The sequence below is a fragment of the Boleophthalmus pectinirostris genome, unplaced genomic scaffold (assembly GCF_026225935.1).
Source record: "Boleophthalmus pectinirostris isolate CB_2022bp ecotype Guang Dong unplaced genomic scaffold, ASM2622593v1 HiC_scaffold_5, whole genome shotgun sequence".
In the NCBI taxonomy this organism is placed as follows: Eukaryota; Metazoa; Chordata; class Actinopteri; order Gobiiformes; family Gobiidae; genus Boleophthalmus; species Boleophthalmus pectinirostris.
The window spans coordinates 16,625,868-16,646,485 of NW_026571404.1; the positions used below are offsets into that span (position 1 = coordinate 16,625,868).

Here is a 20,618-nt window from a genome sequence, read left to right on the forward strand (position 1 = left end):
ATTCTAAACGCATGCGCACATTGGAGCCTCAATTTGGGCGCTGTCACTCATCGGAGATGCTGAAATTTTCTTCACATTTTCTCCCGATGTTACCGCCTTTCCTGTACGTGCATTACAACACGCACACCCGGTCAACGCTGGTGAAGAAAACAAGCGCACCCATGTAAAATCACCACCTGGGATTTGTAGTTTTTAGCAATGAGGCGTCTCTCGTTCGTAAACCGTCCAATAGCGCGCCTCCGTTTGCCTTCCCACAGATATTTTTCACAGTGGCAGCAAATCATATTATGTTATGGCATTTTGTTTCCTCTTTTATCCAATAGGGAAGCAAAACACGGGTAGAGGCGGGTTTATTGTCCCCGTCAATCATTTGCATGAGGCGGGGAAAGGATCACACAGAGCTGGGCTGGAGAGGCAACTCAACAAGAGCCCTGCGAAAACGACTTTTACCCATCCGCATCCAACATCAACGAGGGGCAACCAAACGACGCTAAAACCTGTCAGATTTCTTACATAAATGTTCCTATGGATTACTACTACTCTTTTATCGAAGCATAGGAGTATATTTCACACTGACAGCTTTGGTAAGTCCGATTTCCTTTGCAACCCGTCGCTATTTTGTTCATTTTCACTCGCTCGCTTGCCAACCTTGACGTCGCTAACTTGTTAACTGATTGAGGTGTGTGTTTTGGGGTGTTTCGGGAATGAATGAGACGAATAAGGGGACGAAATGCAAAGTTTACGAACAGTGTTTGGTTGGATAGGTTGCAAACAATATCGTGAACAATGTGGAAGGGCATATGGGAAGGTGCTGGATACTTTGACGCCTGGACAGTGGGTTGTAGAGCTGAGGAATCTTTGCAAAAGCTACCGTCGAGCAGCGTATGTCACGGTGCATGGATACTTGACAAAAAGTGATATTTCGGGGTAATTTTCGACTGTATTCGCTCGGATTGCCTAATAGATGCCACGGAAAGCGACTAAACGGTGTAGTTAACAGGTAAACTGCGTTGTCAGGCTTTCTATTGTGCCCTCAGTCGCTATCTGGATTGACCAGTGTGGGTTGGTCATGATGGGTCGCCCTTTGGTTCACTCTGCGCTCGTACAGTGTATTGAAACAGCTTGAACGATGTTATTGAAACATTTGTGCCTTGACGAAGCCAGAGTCGTATTTCTCAATGTAGTGCATGCGTGACTCGTGTGTTTTTGTCCATTTCCGTGACTTGGTGCACGGTCGATGTCACAGTAAATGGACGTAAATGAGCACTAAAGCTGTTTAAAAGCGCTTGGGGCTTTATTAAAACGAGTTGGCAGGTGTTTTACGCGGAGGTTCGGGTCGTGTGGTTGATATTATTGTTGCTTGTGGTCAGTCATTCACTCTGGAAATTGTCTGGGGCGGGTGATCAGATCTGTCCAACCGAGGGCTCACTCCGACCTTGTCTTTTGTTTGAACAATAAAATCTTGTACTAATGCGGTGTAGACGTGTTACGAGTGTTTAGTGCAGCTTGTTTGACCTTGTTGTGAAGCGATCCGTCGACGTGTTTCTTTGTCAAAGCAGCGGCTGCACAGGCACTCCGTGAACAGTCAGCGAAATGCCAGAGCCCCGTCCATAAAGAGGGAACATTTTGTATTGAAAGAAAGTGACTTTTAATGAGCTTGCAACGCTCGTTCGTACTTTGTTAGCACGACACCCTCTCCCCGTGACATTTTAATAAGTGTTGTCGTGTGGTAGCTGTCCACAAGCACTGTTGTTATCGCTTATTTTTGCTGCCGAGTGCACTCCGCAGAGAGCAGCGCGACTGGGCTAGACAAGGGACCCGAGCGAAGCGAAAAAGACCCCGTACACCGCGACTGCACGTCCTCCCGTCCACAGATCTATGTCTCTGATCCGAGCAGGTGAATTACCAACACTGTTTAAGCTGTTTGAAGCCTTTGTCGCGAACACTTCTTGTTTTAGCTCGCTGTCAGATACAGAAATGGCGTCATCCTCTGCTGTAGTGCTGCTACTCGGTGCCTCGCAGACACAGTACACCGTAGACTAGTCGACACTGTCCTCCCCGTGTCCTGAACTGTCTTAAACCCGTGCTTTTGTCTGGCATTGACCGATACTGCGCCGTGCATTGGATCAGCGGCTACTTCTCACGTTTGCCCGTCCTTCTCTGGCCACGACTTAAGTCTGCTGGCTGATCGAGTGACTGGCTACACTACAGTACATTGGGCATTACATAAACGGCTTTAGGGCTCCGCGATGGAGGGTGCCACGCTTTACTTTGCAACACGGATATTTATGGGAATCTACCACGAAATCTATCGCAATCGACTTATAATGAGTGCACTTATATGAGCATAAACCCCTGTCATAAGCGCTACAATAGTCTTTTGTAATACATTTATTCAATTATAAACTACCATGTGCACGCGATGTGGTTATGTTATGCAGAGCAGCTTGGGGAAATCTAAAAAGCAATGTAAAGTGTTGCGAATGCCGCCCCAGTCTTTGAGAGCTTTGAGCACTGTAGCAGAAAAAGTGATGTCATCTTATTATAACCTGTCTCTTGTTGTGGCAGACTCAACTTGACGCTATCGGTAAGCCTTATAACTTCAACCTTTTTTTTCTTTCCCGCAGATTCAAGGCACTGGACACCTAGAGGACTTATAGAGAGATGAAGGTATGTTTCTTAAAGTGTTATAGCATACTGGGTTATCTTCATTGTTTTGTGTTCATGATTATTTGCTATTTGTTCAAACACAATGAACAAGTGTTTTGGAGACTGGCCAAAGTCATACAGTCTATTTTGATAAGCATGATATTGGGCTTCTAGTGGCTTCAGCTGTATTTGCGAACACCGTTTGACAACTGTAATTTTTGATTTAATGCTTTGTTATGAGATTACATGCCAAGATGGGTGATAATACATTGTACATTGGCGTGCTCACAATCAACTCCTGCTACATAATTCTTTGTTACACTGTGAAAATATGTGCTAAATGTACACTAAGCAGTGGCAATATTGTGTTTCCATTGGGGAGTGATAGATAGCTATTTGTCAGTATGTTCTGCAGTTATGTTGTGCCTCTAGGCTGTTGCATCCTGTCCTGCTTGTCATTTGTTGCTATGAGAGCCATGTGGAGTGCATGGGCTGTAAGCTTGTTTCACTTTTAAACAATACTGTACTGTTCTGGTATATCTAGATATCATTACATTAGTTTGAATCACAGAAAATCAATAGAACAGGTGGAAGATGAAAGCACTCTGAGTTCGGAGAGAGTCGGACAAATTAGCGGCTGCTCTTGTAATGATTTGTTGTTTTGCGGCTAATGGTGCTACGCTTATTGTGGTTAATTAAACTATACCACTGCTCGTTATAGACAGCTAAAGAGTCGACTAAAGTATCCAATTAAACAATGTAAAACAGAGCCTAACACAGTCGGTTAACATGCACAACACACTTAACTACTGCTACTCAGAGTCTAGCTACGCATGTCGTACATTACATGCATTAGAGAGAACATAAAGTGATGCATTCCTGTGTGCATAGTTTTCTGAATGCAACTGTACTTAATTTTTAATCAGATTTTTGTTTTGCTCTAATTAATCATTTATTGTATTTCAGAATTCAGGTTTGAAATCAGCTATACTGTACAAATAGAAAATGCATGACCAAAACAGCATGGTAAACCAGAGTCAGAAATTGATCTTTTCCAGCACTGTGATCAAATGATTTTAAGTTTATGTAAAATTTTCTGGTTTGTAGTAACTCTAATTGCCAAACCATGAGTGTATTGAGTGGAAAACAAATTGCACTATCTTGTCGTGTGATATTAAAAGCAATGTGTTAAAAGTTGTTCACACTTTAAACATCAGTTAGAATTGGAGAACTATGTCAGACTGTATGTAAACAGACTTATCATTCCTTGAGCTGCAGCTGTTTTTTCATCAATGGTGTATAGTTCTGTTTCTGAATGAATACATTACACAGCGTTGAACAGTGACTCTTCTTTAAAACATCTCTGTTCGCCAGTGTTCAGTTGCGATGGAGCAATAAACAATGGTAAATCATGATTAAAAAGGGTACATTTTGTGTAATTGTGATAATGGCCAACAAAGATAATCACCATTAAACAACCAGATTGTGCAGACATAAGATGCTTATCTTATGTTCTATTGTTAGCTAGCTTCTTGTTGTTTTGACTTATAACAAAGTATAATCCCATAATAGTTAGTAGTAAATCGTAAAATGTAATAATTATGTAATAGTAAAACACAACATTTATTCACTAGGATTTCATAGGATATGCATTCTAACTGAATGAGTTGGTGTGTATAGTAATTTGAATATATTTACTTAGCATAATTAAACCGTCTGGAAATTTATATTATTGGTAATCTCAATTATTTCAGCCATGATTATCGTGGCACAAAATTTCAATATTCAATTCAATATTTATTCAGTAGTCCGCCAAGTGTGCAGATGAGCCTCATTGTTGATTTGACTTTCTCTGGCTGCAGAGGATCAGGCTTGCATAATAAAACTGATTGTTTGAGTGCACATCACAATGTTGAGTTTAGGCAACAGTGGTTAGAAACACATGAACTGCTCCTGCCCTGGGCTACACTGGCTCCTCTGCTCCTGCTGGTGTCTGCTTGAATAAAACCTAATATGTAAAGTGTATTAAAGTGCAGCTGGATCATTGCACTGGGTCTATATTATTAGATGGTTATTATGCTCCTTTTGCCCTGTTTTCATTTCTGCTGACAGAGGGAGTGTCTCTTTTTTAAATGTACTGTAGTCTATTTACTTTGTCTGCGGCGACTGGCAGCAGCAGTGGGGTTGTTTGGGGAAGCATCTGCTCAGTCTGTTGACGGCTCATTCATGATGTTAAGCACTTAATGTTACTTTAGCTTATGTTTGACAAATGTCTCTGTATATTTTTACTTTTCTTAAATGACTATTATTTAGACTTCTATAAAAAGGATTACGTTTACCACATACTAAACTTAATTTTGTGGCTGCACTTGACCCCATATTTTGGACAGAGCGTTGCCCTGTTTTATTTCATAGATTGAAAGATAATGGCATAACTGTTTATTTATTCTACTATTCTTTCCATAACAGTGTTTATATTTGAAGATTATTTTGTTGATTTTGATGTGTAATCATGTTGTTGACACAGCAGTTGTTTCACAAGTCAAATATTGTGCTACCTTACTAGTGTGCAACAAAATTATTGTTTTGTTTGGAAATGTGAGCATTTAGAGAGAATGCACCCAAAAAGATGTCATATTGTAATGTTCTAAAATGGCATTTCATGAACATTTGAAACTGAAAAAGGAGCTGCAATAAATAAACATAATGCAGCACTTAAGTTGTTAGTTTGTATCTAATGAATCATAAAAGTTATTTATGTGAGCCTCTACAGCTCAGAGCTTATTAAAATAAATAACAAAGGTCCTCTAGTACAAAGAGAAAGAAAAAAATGATTGTTCCATCTGTCATGTGTTGAATGATAAGTTGATATAGGTAATGATTGTGACAGGCCTTTGTCTGTGTAGTGTTTTAGTTAGAGAGGGCCCATTGGCAGTCACACAAACACATTTGTCATGGACTTAAATGGCATTAGTCAGTCATTGACATAAATGAGTCATTAATACGGCACAAGAGGAGCAGCTTGTCTCCAGTGTGCAGCCAAAGTTGAATTAATGTATTAACACTATATTATCTCTGGCGGCTCTTTCAGAACAAACCTAAGTGGTCACATAAATGGATGCTAATTATACTCATTATCGAATTGTCCCAGATTTGCATGAGAACAAGTGCATTTAAAAGTTCTTATGTTAAAGTTTACTGTTGTAGTTTGGAGGCAGCTTGAAGCAGTGGTGCCTGGATGGAGGTGAGTAGTTGGGACAAAGAGGTGATTCACAGAGGGATTATGGGATGTGTGAGCTGCTGTGATGGAGCTTAAGTCTTTCCTGTATACCCCTTTGTGTTTTCTCTTGTTCTGATCATAAGCTTGCTCTGTATGCAACAAAACTCAGTCCATTAAAAGTCAAATCCCTTGTAGTGGGAAAAGAACTCATATTGTGAATTTTCCACAGGTATTTACTATCAAACTGTAACATCATTTACATTTTGTTATATGTTAATGTGAATGGATGAACATGAATGACCTGAAGTCTGATTTTTATTTTTTTAATAATCACAAATAAGTACAGAGCAGTGGGTGGGGTAGGTGAAAATGGCAATTTTCAGAGTACTCAAGGCTTGAATGTAGGACAAATCAAAATGCAACCCCGAGTAAGCTTATGGTAAGGTATCACTGTTATAACATGGGGAAAAGTTCCATATGTCCCCTTTGATGTAGAAATACTGGGCATTTTATAGGCTTAGTTGTCAAGTAACAAATCTAGAAAGCTTTAAAATGAGCCTCCCAATAGGAAAAGTAGACATTCTGCGTCTGTTTTTATCCTTGTATTGCATCTCCTCTGATCCAGGATGTGCAGTATTGTAATAAGAAAACACTATTATGTCTTAAACTGTGTTGAATCTGCAAGAATTGTGGCAGAGAGAAGTGTACAGGGGTAAGATAAAAGATTTGAGGTTCGCATCTGGACTATAAAGTCTGAACAAGTGTGGAAGCAGCAATTATAGAATCAAATAAAACAAGACTAGCATACGGTAGTTCATAGTCGGTGCAAGACAATAATCTGCTTTATCTGTGTGCTGTCATAAAGAGTAATAGGGCAATAGTAGTCACATGCAGAACAATGACATGGTTGTGTTTTTTTAAAGCGGCTATATCTGATGACACACTATGAACTAAACTAGTGTGTCTTTCTCTCTTGTGGTATATTCTGTGTATTTGATTTTTTGTTCTTTTGTTTTTATTAAAGCTGTAATGTGAGATTGTGCTTTCTTTTAGTGCAGTGATTTTGCATTTAATCAAGTCTGTCATTCATGCTCAATTTAGAAATTTAGCAATTTAGAAAGCAAATACATAATACATGCTATATTATTTTCCTCTTACTTATCTTATTGGTCAGTTCGGAGGGAATGACAGGCACATTTTAACTGTAGATAAGATAAACCACATAAGATAAAATTGAAATTATGGTTTATTCTTTAAAAAACTGATATAAATGATTTGCCAGATCGGCCACACATACTTGCATTTGATAGTCTGGTTGTTGGAGGTCAAAACCAGGAATGTCGTCTTTCACATTACTCACTGTTATCAAAGTGTATTTCCTCTTTCATTTCTGGTCATTTGCTCCATGCAGCACTTTCTCTAGAAGTTGTAGAATAAATACTAAACTCAATCAGGGTCTCACTGATGACACACTATGAACTAAACTAGTGTGTCTTTCTCTCTTGTGGTATATTCTGTGTATTTGATTTTTTTGTTCTTTTGTTTTTATTAAAGCTGTAATGTGAGATTGTGCTTTCTTTTAGTGCAGTGATTTTGCATTTAATCAAGTCTGTCATTCATCCTCAATTTAGAAATTTAGCAATTTAGAAAGCAAATACATAATACATGCTATATTATTTTCCTCTTACTTATCTTATTGGTCAGTTCGGAGGGAATGACAGGCACATTTTAACTGTAGATAAGATAAACCACATAAGATAAAATTGAAATTATGGTTTATTCTTTAAAAAACTGATATAAATGATTTGCCAGATCGGCCACACATACTTGCATTTGATAGTCTGGTTGTTGGAGGTCAAAACCAGGAATGTCGTCTTTCACATTACTCACTGTTATCAAAGTGTATTTCCTCTTTCATTTCTGGTCATTTGCTCCATGCAGCACTTTCTCTAGAAGTTGTAGAATAAATACTAAACTCAATCAGGGTCTCAGAAATGCTCTATAAGCTGTGGTAGCAGCTTATTTTGAGCGCGCGATCTCCACAGCCGGCTGTTAAATTTTTCATGACTGTAGTCTTTATTGAGCAGAAACTGATCTCATTCGATGGTTGCCAGCACCATTCCAGTGTTTTCTTTTGCTAATGTTCAAAGCACAGTCTGCAACTTTACCTGCTTTGTTTGCCTAGCGGTTCTAGCCAGATTCAGACACTTTATAGGGCTGTTTTCATAAATATAGCTTGTTGTCTTTGAGTCACTAACAGCCCCATTTACAAACTTCAGAGGAAATGTACAGTAAAATGAATGTCACCTAGACTTTTAGATGCCCTTTGGTTGGGTCTATAATGGCAGCTGCGCTAATACAACTAAAGTATTGGGTGTGTAAAGTTACCAGAGTTTACACATCCAATACTTTTGTTGTATTAGCGCCTCTAGTTTGTTATTTTTAAAGCTGTGGACACTAAAATTGAATTAACAACTTTATTGGAATACAGTACAAACATTTTGCATTAAATAACTTACTCCAAACCTTTTTTACAGCATTAAGTTGGAGTATATATGTAGGCTTGCTCTTCCACAGTCCAGACCTGACCTGGTGGCACCACTTGGCTTGTCTCCATGGACATTAGGCTGATATCTTACAGTGGAACATTCCAAGCAAACCGACTAAGCTAGAACAACTCTATGGAGACAAGCAGGTGGTGGAGACTTCAACAAAAAAAAGTTTGATAGTGCACTTTTAAAATAGATTTTGTCTGCTTTTATGACTTTGCCATATGTGCAATTTATAAATAATTGGGCTTCTTTTCTTCACAGGTTGCAGGTGCGTTCTGTTGCCTTCACTTTGGTACTGGTTCAATCAAGCACACAATCATGTAGAGTTTTCCACATCAACAGTGCTAAAAAAAATGCTAAACCTAAACTCCAGTCTTTTTTCACTACATCTCCTATAGCTGTACAAGTGCATAGTCTCACTGAAGGTCAGGTCTAGTTCTGGTGTACTGTAGTTTGTCCTTACAAAGTTTTCCATTTTCAGTCTCTCTATTTTGGTTTAGAGTAGATGAGTGCTTTAACTAACAATTATATTAGTTGTTGACTAAGTGATACGTTTTTCTATTCGTCGACTAGTCAAACGATTATTTCTTATTGTACTTTGAGAATTTCCAAATATATTATCATTATTATTATATTAAATTGATTTATGGTAAAGAAAGCTTCTACCGTAGATAGAGAATGTTTACAAAAAAGTGTATTCATCAGAAAATCTGAAATAGTTTTGACTGAAATTTGGATTTAATAATTTCACTTTCAAAACCGCCGAATGATTACGATTACTTTTTATAGTCAAATAATTGCAGCCCAATATAGACATGGTTTCGTTCTGGTTTAGAGCGATCAAAAAGGCTCTTGTAACATCTTGAGTTTATGATTTAAACGCTTGAATCACTGTCCTAAAGAAGAAGCTGTGCAGATTTTCAGTTCAGCATGCATCTCATTTATGTTTATGACAAACACCGATGATGCTATCCGGTCACTGACTCTCTCTGTACTGCCTTCTAGTGTCTTTAGCGTTGGCGAGAGGATGTTGCACCACGCGATAAAGCAGGAATTCCGCCTCTGTGCTCTTAGTCATCACAAATCGACACAAACATTGAGTGAGAGAAAAAAAAATAGTCAGTCATTGAGTTTGAGCAGAAATGAAAACAAAAGCTGTGGGCTAAAGTGCTTTCTAATCCTGAGCGTGGTTTTCTTTCATAGTTTAGTAGAATACAGGGGCAGGATGCTATCATTGACAAATCTTTTAGCATTTTTTTGGTTTGTTTTGGCACGTGAGCACGGAAAAAAAAGTGAATCTATTCTGTGTTATCACTACTGTTGTTAAAATTAGTACAAGCTGGAAGATTGGCCCATATTTTGTCAGTGGTACAATAGAAGCAAGAGTGTTTTAAATAAACAGATGAGAAATTTTAGTATTGTAACAAATTCAATTTAGATTCTAAGTAATGGAAATCTGTGTAACAATTTTCAGTAATACAATGAATAGGCCTGTTACGATAACAAATTTTTGATGTGCGATATACTAATGAAGAAAATATAGCTGATAAATGATAATATTGAAACTAGTTTATGCCACTGACACAATAACCCTAAAGCACAATTACCCCCAAAAAACTATTCTAAATGTAGGATATTTTAAAAAAAATATGAGCTGCAATAAATAAACAGCAGAATGAAACACTTAAATATGTAGTTTGTGTCTGTAATGAGTCATAGAAGAGATTTATTCAACCTTTTATGGCTTAAATGTTATCGTACAGCCATAAAATAACAATAAAATTCCAGTAGTGCAAAGAAAATGTACACACAATAAATACTGACCCCAAAAATATTGTTCCAGCTTTTATATAATGAATGATGAATATGTTATGGTGTTGTGACACAAAAAACACTATGTTTTTTAGATAGTAGAATGTAATTTTGTCCTATTGATGCCAAAAAAAAGTATCTTGAGCATGTTTTGGTTTATTTTGGCACGTGAAAATGAGAAAGTGTATCTGGCTTCTGTTCTATGTTATCACTCCTGTTTTTAAAGGTAGTGGAAGTTTGCCAGAAGCAGCAGCTGAGTATTTAATAGATGAAGAGCACATTCATTCAAGTGAGTGAGTCATGAGCATAAACGTAATGGACCAAGGGACGCCAAACATCTGAAGTTCTAATGAGTGCTAATAGTAAGTCTATGGTGCTAGCAACGTCCACAATTTTAATTCAATTGGTTGGAGCCTGACTTTGTAGGTTTATTTACACATTCAATAAAGGTCTGAGTAACCACACTTCAGGAAGGCAAGTCAAATTTAAATGAAACTTAAATGTTAGTTCTTCAAACCAAACAATAAAAATACATTGGTGAAATGTTTAACTTACGTGGAGTGCTTATTAAAAATGGTGCTACTGCTGTTCAGTGCTATCAACATTTAGTCCATATTTCCAACCAGTCTGCCTCTTCATACATTTTATTGCACATTCGCTAATGATATACATGAATTAATTTTGATATTGTAGAGCTTATGTTGGTACAGTATTAAACATGCACTTTCATTGCAGACCATTGTCAGATTTGAATAGAAATGTGTGTCATTATATAATAGTTACTACGGCTGTACAATATATCTACTCTAAATGCTGCAATATACTTTTTTTTCCCTAGCTGTATCTCTGTTTGTTTGTCTTACTTGGTTTCATATAAGTCGGTTTTGAAGGCACATAGTTCAGTGTAGATGGATATGTCACAACTTTCTTCAGTTTTCCAAATAAAAATAAAAAAACACATTTTAAAGAGGCACAGTCTGACATTATAATTGAATGTGAAGTGGTAATTTTACCTTAAATGAATGTTAATGCTCCAGACATTAACAATAAGTGCACTCTGAACAGAATCCTACGTTAAACATATATCACAAATCGAATCGCAATATGTTTCAGTAAATCACAATTCGATTTTGCAGTTCTAATAGTTATAAAGACTAAACTTAAACATTTAACCAGAGAGAGAATGCAAGTGTGGACTCCATATTATCCCATTTATTTTATTATTTAATTTATTATTACCATTTATATTTTTTCTCTTTATTGTTATTATATTATATTGTGAAATTTGAGCTACTGTGTCCAAATAATTTCCCTCGTGGATCAATAAAGTTTGTCTTAGTCTAATTAACAAATTTAACAATGTCAATAAATAAGTTCTCTATTTTCCAATATTTGTGCCGTTTCTTCAAATGAAAATTGCTGCTTTATTATAATATACTCCTGCAGTTTTGTTTTGCTCTTCGGTGAAGTTGCTACAGAGTCCGCTCCACAGAGTTAGCCTGGCCGTGTCTGTGGCAGCCTGCTCTGAGGACTAATGAGGTGTTTATCTGAAGAGGTGGGCTCCGGACCCCCATCTGTCACACTGTCCCACTTTTCCTCTCACCGAAGACGCAATTTTGCCCGTAACATGAATTTTGTAACCAATTTGCCGTTATTTTTCCTGCTCACTTTATTTGATGTTTGATTCGATCCATTTTTGGCACTCTGTGAGTCATCATTCTTCCAGTCTCCAAGGCCGTTTGCATGATCATTTGGCAGATAGCTTTAGTAACACCTGTTTAGTATTAGCACTCTCTTTGCAAATCATTGGCTTAACAGTACGACCTCAGTTAGTAACTGAAATGAATCGGCAGGCTGTTGTTTTTGTCTGTTTTTGAGATCTGACCTGAAATTGCATTAGATAAGCTGCACAATTACGCAACAGGTAGCAAATGAGATGGGTCTGAATAGCGCTGGAAGATTAAAATGCACATTATATGATAGCTTTGTTTACAGTGTTTGTCTGTTCATTTAGGATTATCCTTGTAGAAATGCCAGACTGAAATGAGATTTTTGTTAATGGAGGTCAGTGATGGGTCAATATTTTGTCAATGGCGCAATAGAACTAGGAGTGCATTTAATCAACTAATAGGATAAATATTTGCCTTTGTAGTACAACATCATGGTTAAATGAAATTGAACTAGCAGTTGTCAGAGTACCAGCATGATAAACTTTCTTTTGAAGCTAAGGAATACCATTGCGAAGTAGGGCCAATGCCTAGGAACAGGTCACATGTTACACTTTTCACGGTATTGTATTCTTAACTGTGAAAAATTCTTGTCTAAATCAGTTAGTATTTACATTTACGAAAACCTCCTATAGATATCTTTATGGAAAAGAAAAATGTATTAAAGTGGTTATTCTTTGATTAATACTCTGCTACTTTACTATTAATTATATTCTACTTTGTAAGAGTGCATTAAGGGCATTAGTGTAGCAGATAATTACAGAGTCCTTGAACATTGCTTGAATTGCAAAGTTTTAAAATATTCTTGTGAAATACGTCGCTTTTTATTACAAAGTGTTGGAGTTGCTTTAAGTTAACCTACTAATCATGGAAGCCGGTTTGAAAATTGTCCCATTGAGTTGTGTCATTTGGAGGTGTGGCCCACTTTAGCTCCCATTCACAGCAGTTTAGACACACTTGTATTAGATTAGGTCTGAAAGAGCTCACTGAGGTATTTCTGCTGTGTGTAATTGTAACCAGAGAGATACTTTGTCTGTACTGAATGCCATTGCAAACTTAAAGATTGCTTCAAGTTTGCTTTTCTTATTTAGTCTAATCAAACAGAGAGGATGGAGCTGTGTGTCTAGGCAGAGTTCCCACAAGACAAAATGTATACACTAGTCATTGAAATCCTCTGAGAATTTATTATAGGCTCTGGAATTCTGCTCATTGTTAATATTGATATTGTGATCGTGTTAGATGATGAACATTGGTATAATGGCATTTTCTTAGCTGTCTGTACACACTGGGAGACGTGCATTGATCTCTATAATTCTATAATTCATAAAACTATAATCTATGTAATCCCGCATTCGTCCAGGAATGATCTATGGGAGAAAATGTTTTTGAAATCAAGATGTTTCAGGTGTCATCCAGAGAGCCATTATCAATCCAGATACTGTTCTGAGGAGCGTAGGGCAGTATAAATGCCAACACCCCAAACCAGTACTTTTAAATCGATAATCAGAATGACAGTTTATTGATTAGATTATCTGACTGTATTTAACTTTATGGCTACGTTTAATAGGGAAGCACTGATTCAATACTGGCATCTAATATCGGCGCCTGTACTGAGAAATTTGTTTAGTTTATTTAGTTTATTTATTTGATGAGACAGGGATAGTGCACAATATACATTCACTTTAACAGAAGAGATGCATTGTACCAGGTTGTAATGCCCATGCTAATTTCCGCCTGTCGTCCCTGGGCAGGTTGATGTTATAGTTCATAAAAATCAAACATACTAAGAGAATGTCTTTTATAATGACTGAAGCATCATAGCAATTCTGTATCATTGTTCGCACCCAGTTCTCTCAGCACCTTAAAATCATCATCCTTACCAAAGTCATCATTCAGTTCATTCACTCCAGAACATCACACTCTCTCCAGACACTCATCAGTCCACATTATGGGTGGAGGTTTGGTTTCACCAGGCGTGAGAAAGTGCCATAGTCTGTACATGTGATCAGCTCTGTTGGTAACATTTGCTGGATCAGATAACGGATATCGGATATTGGATTTCAGCTTCAAAAATATTACTTCAATCTATATCCTAGATTGGCTTATACATTCTTGTTATAAAGTCTTGTAATGTTGAAAGTTTTATTAAGACAAAGTTGTCCTGTAGTTACTTCAGAGTAGGGATGGGCATGATTAATCGATTAATCGATAATTGATCATTAAGAATTTCATCGATTACGTTCATTTTAATCGACAAACCGAATGTAGGTTGCTGTGCGTAGCGTGACCAAACAGGGGTCCATACATGTAGCTCTCTGCACTCAGAAGGAGCGAGCAAACACAAACAGTCGGTCAGTCTGCAACGCAAATGCGTATTTAACGATGACTTGTACAAGAAATTCCACGCTTTCCGTTGCGTTCGGGACAAGTGTGAGTCCATGTGCACAGTGTATAAAGCAGCACAGTGGGAAAAAGTTTTGACAGGTGAGAGTCGCGCAATGTCAATGACGAGTCCCCACCTCCCACCTCCCGTACGGTGTCCTGGTTTTGACAAATGCAAATATGGTCACACTAACCTGTATTCCACTGAGTCATGTCTTTTAATCCAACAGAAGTTGACCGCATCAGCGACACAAGAGCTGTAGTTTTATCTTTGCTTAGTTTCTGCAAATTAGCGATGCGGTTTTAAGTTTCGTTTTTGTGAGATTTGCGCAAAACTGCGTTAAACACATTATAATCTCAAACGGATTGATGTGGCTCTAGAGTCATTATGGTTTATATGTCGTAAAGTTGAATGTATGTATGCAGGTTAGTAGTGCAGATAGTAATAATAATGATGAAGTTATACAAACACTTGGTTTTGTACAAACACTCAGTTTTGTCTAAATGCTGTTTTCAGTCTCTGCGCTGGTATCGATATCGGCAATTGGCAGATAATTAAAGCTAGAATTGAAAAACTGGATTGGTGCATCTCTACTATTTAAACCCTTTCTAGCTTGGAATGACTTGCAAATTATTACTATATATATATATATATATATATATATATATATATATATATGTTTTTGGTGACAGTTTAGTTTAGGGACCACATATTAATTGCTAACTAAGTGGTAATTTGTATGCACATAAGCTGTTACTTAGCTATAAGTTGGTATTTACCAAGCACGTATTAATGCTTATTAAAATTTCAGTGTATGTACAAAACATCCATTGTAATCCCCACTACTGTAATGGGAAGAAAACGGTTCATAATACTTGCAAAATACAGCCTTAGGCAAAAATGCATTGAAAGTACTTTATAAATACTAACAAAAATGTAATTAGGCACTTATTATTATATTAGATAGCTATTAATATGTGGTCCCTAACCTAAAGTGTTACCTTTTTTTTTTTTTTTCCTAATGCTGCCATTGATTGGGATTTCTACCAAATAAAAAGTAAAAGTCAATTTTAAAAATGCTGTTGATGGCATTTTGAAGCGTTTTATCTGTTTGCTTCATGTCATATGGCAACAGTAGCTCATTGTGTGTGAATGGGCGAGTGGTTCCTTAATGTAAAGAGCTGTGAGTGCCTTGAAGGTGGAAAAGCGCAGTATAAAAATGTGTCCATTACCATTTACCATATGTATAATGCAAATTGTGTTCTCAAAAGTGCAGTCATTGTCAGAGTCCGTTTAAAAAGGAAGAATCAATACAAGGCGTTAATTAATCATCATATTGACTATAGGTCTCTCAGCATTTGGCCGTCTGGTAACCTCCATTTGAAAATCTTTACCCGCACAGATCTGTTGTTATGTGACTAAGGAGGCTTCATCTGTTGCTGCAGTCATCAAAGCAGTGGCTAAGTGCCCCTCTGTTCCTTGTTTTTCAGGCAGCAGGAGCAGATGGTATGAGTTTTCTATGGATGATTCACGGAGAGCGAGTAGCACATCTAGCCTCTGTGCGCCTGTGTCCTCCCTGACTCTACTCAGTACACCTGTTTGTTTAGGCCTCATTTATTATTCAGATGTCTTAGATTTAGGGCTGGGGAATTAATTGAATTTTAATTGAGATTGAGATTCTGTCATTTTGTTTAATTGTCAATGATCAGCTTGGGTCTTTATACTTGAGAAGTCAACAGTCACATTACAATAAACATTAGAATAAAACACTTGGGAAATCCTATAGCCTGTAACTTTTTGTTGAATTTTGTGAAAGATTCTTTAGAATATGGAATCAATAGTAGATAAGATTTGCTTATGTTTTGTGCTCATATATAGTGTAAATTTAGATTATTTTCACCAAATTATGTTTTGTTACATTTATTATATATAAACTCACTCATAGCCCTTTCAAGAGAGCTGTTGATATCCAAGTCTCATGGTACGATTTTTATTGCGATATCGTGGGGAAACTCACAATTAGGGACGTAACAATATCCAAATCTCTCTGTACGATATTTTAATGATATACATCTCACGGTATGATATTTATTGAGATATTTTGTGGAGGTTGTGAACATGCTACTTTTTCCTCTTTAATTGCCTTAACAAGATTAAATCCAAAGAACTAAAACTTAATAGAAACAACAGTTCTAAGCACTTTTATCTATTATAGTTACACTGAAATATACACTGAAATGGAGCAAAGGATCATGGTTGGTGTCGTTCCCTCTGTCTTTTTAGCTATTGCTGCGCCATAACTCTTAAGCAAAGAGACTTTTAATTTGATGTACTGTGATGGTCCACGATATTATTGTGAGAACGTTAATGATACAATATCACGATATTTTAGTTACTGTTACATCCCTATTTGTGCAGCTATCTTTTCACACTCAAGCATTCAACTTAAGCTTAGTGTGTATTCTTTAGGCAGCAGGTTGATATACTAAAAAGTGAAAATATTGACCTAATGAGTTGTTGATTTGATTATTATGCTGCTATTGTTTCTTTGGGCAGGACATCACTTTTCTTTCTTCTCTCTAAGTGTGAATAAATGACTGTTTGCCATTAAGTGCTTATAAGAAATATCCAAATGGACAACTTTTAGATAGATCAATTATAATTGACTTTTTGACATGCTTTTAAAAAGGTATAATTTGTCACTTGGGTTATGATTAACAAAATGGATTAATGTTTGTGAGTCTTGCCTTTTTATAATTGAACAAAATAAACACATCTAGAGCAGCCCTAACACTTTTATTTTCCCTTCACAGACTTTGGAGGAGCCCCCCTACTTAACGGTAGGGACGGACGTGAGCGCCAAGTACCGAGGGGCGTTCTGCGAGGCCAAGATTAAGACGGCCAAGAGACTGGTCAAGGCCAAGGTAAGTCACTCTTCAGCTGCTCCAATATTAAACATGTTTTGTGTCCTTTGCTGTTGGATGAAGAGAAGAGGGTTTTGGCTGAATCACTCACTGAATTAGACCAAAAGACACTTGGCTAAAGCACAGTATGGGATATTTGATGATGAAGTCTTAGTCATTTTTGTAATTTTCTCTAGGGTTTGATTTATTTTTGGCTATTAGTATACAGTATATCAGAAAATATCAGTTTCAGATTAATATATTTTATATTTTAATCCTAGAATATTCTATAGCATTTAATGTAAAGGTCAAAAATACTAAGTCCAGTCAATAGCAGCAGAAAAAGGACTAGCAATTTACAATTAGCATATAAGACTAATGGCCTTGTAGTTCAATGAATTAAAAAGTTAATTACCCTTGAACTGAATGGTCATTTTAACATTGAGGTTGGGTGCCTTAATGGAAATCTGTGCTTGGTACTTTTAGTTTTCTACTTTTTCTGTATCAGCATATTGTTTAACTATTTAAAAATATTTACAGTATCACTCTATACGCACCAACTTACAAAACATCCTTTAACACCAATTTATATAAAATCAGTTTTAGGTCTACAAGATGAATACTTATCGAATCAAAATTGCTATTTGAATGGACGCAATTAGCAAATAACAAATTGCGAAGCTTATACTTTTGAAGTACCATAATTTCCTCCACAAACAACAAAATATTCAGTCTTACTCAGCATAAAAATATAACCCTGAAATACATGTGATTCTTGTATTATTACTAGTATTGTCAGTTCATATTTCACGTCTTTTTGTCACTTCTCCTGGACTCTACTTAAAATTTGTACTTTATGAATTGAAACCATCACAATCACTATCACAATGCTTGTCAGGAAAATCACAATTGGGTATTTTTCTCAAACTGTGCAGCTCTACCTTCACTATATCAAAGCCCAAATTGTCCAGTTTCAGCCTTTTCTCTCCTGCAAAGTCACTATCATTCTTGCCCCGCTGTGTAATACATATCTTCAACATCTATTTCAGCCAATGTTCCCTCTCTAAAATGGTCTTTTCCTTTGGGGTTTTCACTGATGCTTATGTTTCATCAAGATAACTTATAATTGTTTTGTTTGGACGACCGCATTACCGACAAACTTCTTCGGTCCTGCTTTACTCTGCTGCTTTGTAAATCTCCTGTCGTAGTCCAGCAGGTTCCCCTTCCTCTCCCGCTTCCACGGGGGACCCCTCTCTGGTGATGCTTGTTTCCCTCCGATGTCCCAGTGGTCTTTATGGGTTGCTTGATTCACGTCTTGCAGTGGCTGTTCTCCCGGTGGAGCCTCGGCATCTGGATAACACAATGGAGACGGATGGCTTGTCTTTCGTTTTGCTAACAGCGTGTGGGAGGGACACAGATTGGCTGCTTGCTACCATTTACTGATATACAGTCCCCCTACTCAAAATAGATAAAACATGATTGAGACGTGCCATTTATTGAATTGTAAAAGATGACAAATATCACAAGTGAATAGTTTAGCTAAATAATAACTAGGGTGTAAAGTAAAAAGTAAAAATAATATATGATACAAATATTGAAAGAAATTAGCGGGTGGAGGATATCAAAACAAAGACTTGCCATCTTTGTTAATAAATGCTTTTACTCTCAGCGAACCAATACATTTAGCCCAAAAGAAAATGCAAGCTTAATTAGTTTAGTACTTAATTAACTGAATGAAACTGTGCTGTTATCCTTAATTTTGTGTCTTTTTTGGTTGAGATCATTGTCATTTTCCTTACAAGAACAATAACTTACCGACATCTACTGTAGAAGCTGGTAAGTTATTGTCCTTGTAAGAAAAATGACAAGTTCTACAACTACTGTAAACCTTTTTTAGGTAACAATTTAGATGTCATCATTATTCATCTACACATAATAGATTTGCTTTAAACAGAAGTTCTTTTGAAAATCTCTTGGCATATTATTCGAGGTCCTATCAATACAATTCAACCTTAACTTTGCATTAAATACTCACCTCAAGGTACAAAATGATTGAGTTATGTTTTAGCAAAGACTTAAAGACTTTGTAACTGATCTTTTAAAAATGTGAAAAACAAAACCAGTTCGTTTTAAATGATTTGCACTGGTCCAAAGGTTTTCCTCACATACTTTATGCATTTAGAGCATCATAATTATTCACCATGTTGAGTTTCTAAGTTCTTTTCACAAGTCTCCACACAGTCTTGCAGTGATGGTAAAGCTAACAACAACTAGCATGCTAACGAGCATTTCCTGATTCTTGAGCAATAAAATGCTTTCTAATTAGATGCAGATAGTACACAGTGGACTTGGGTATAGGTCCTTTAACTATGAAGATAAAAGAAAAAAAAACATAGATTACATTTTACGTAATCTACAAACATAAAACACTGAACATGATTTACTTACAAAATTATAATTCTTTTCCATACTACTTATTACTTCACTTGTATAATATATACTCCTACCAAGTCAGTTTAAGCGATACAGCCATTTGTCCTCCACCACAAATGAGGCAATGATCTAAACCATACAGACACAAAATGGAGGATAATGGCGCAGGCTCATTTCATAAATTAATTACTAAACTAATTAAGCACTCGTTTTCTTTTGGGCTAAACGTATTGTTGAAGCTTTGTGTCTCAAATGTTGTAACATGGCCATTATTCAAAGCTGAATTTTTCATTGTAATCAATTTCTCTATAGCGCCATGCTTCATTTATCTCTGTCAGCTTGTTAAACAAAGTCAGAAGTCGCAGCGTATGCAACAGTGTCTTTTTGAGTGATTTTTAAAACCTGCTAAAAAGATTTGGCATATTTTATTTATGACAACGATAATTTTAACTACAAAAAATGAATTAACGCCATGCCAGTTTTGCTCATTATGGATGGTTATCACATTTTTCTATCAGAGGAGGCCCAGAGGCAGTGTAACAAGCTCAACACACATTTGTTTCTTAAAATAATTTTCAAAATGACTTGACATTAATATGGATTTTAATGTCAAATGTTTTGTTTTTTTGTTTTTCTTTTCTTTTTATTTCATGCCAAGTTTGAACAACACTTCATAAATTGTGAAGAAATGTTTTTTCTCAAGAAAAGACTGAATGTAAACAAGTCTATATATATATACTGTATGTGTACACACAGAGTACATGGAGGTGACGATGAGGATAACCACTCTGCCATTTCCTTTTTCCTTTTTTTTTTTTTCTTAATGTAAATTCCTTTCCAAAATAGACTTGATTTCTTAAGTGTCTTATCCCAAGATTCGAACGGATTGGGTTATGCAATAGTTATGAAATCACTCTCTTTTTTTTTTTTGGTAACAAT

The 20,618-nt window shown here is 36.6% G+C and overlaps 1 protein-coding gene across 2 annotated transcripts in view; it reads left to right on the top strand.

Moving 5' to 3' along the window:
- The first annotated feature begins 394 nt into the window (after nucleotides 1-394).
- Nucleotides 395-20,618, top strand: part of arid4b (AT-rich interaction domain 4B) — a 62,833-nt gene continuing 42,609 nt past the window's right edge. For both annotated transcript variants that reach the window (XM_055162389.1, XM_055162390.1), the window contains exons 1-3: nucleotides 395-584; nucleotides 2,628-2,670; nucleotides 17,157-17,267. In XM_055162389.1, the coding sequence (XP_055018364.1) occupies nucleotides 2,665-2,670; nucleotides 17,157-17,267 (117 nt within the window). In that variant the 5' untranslated portion in view covers nucleotides 395-584; nucleotides 2,628-2,664. The remainder of the gene's footprint in view (nucleotides 585-2,627; nucleotides 2,671-17,156; nucleotides 17,268-20,618) is intronic.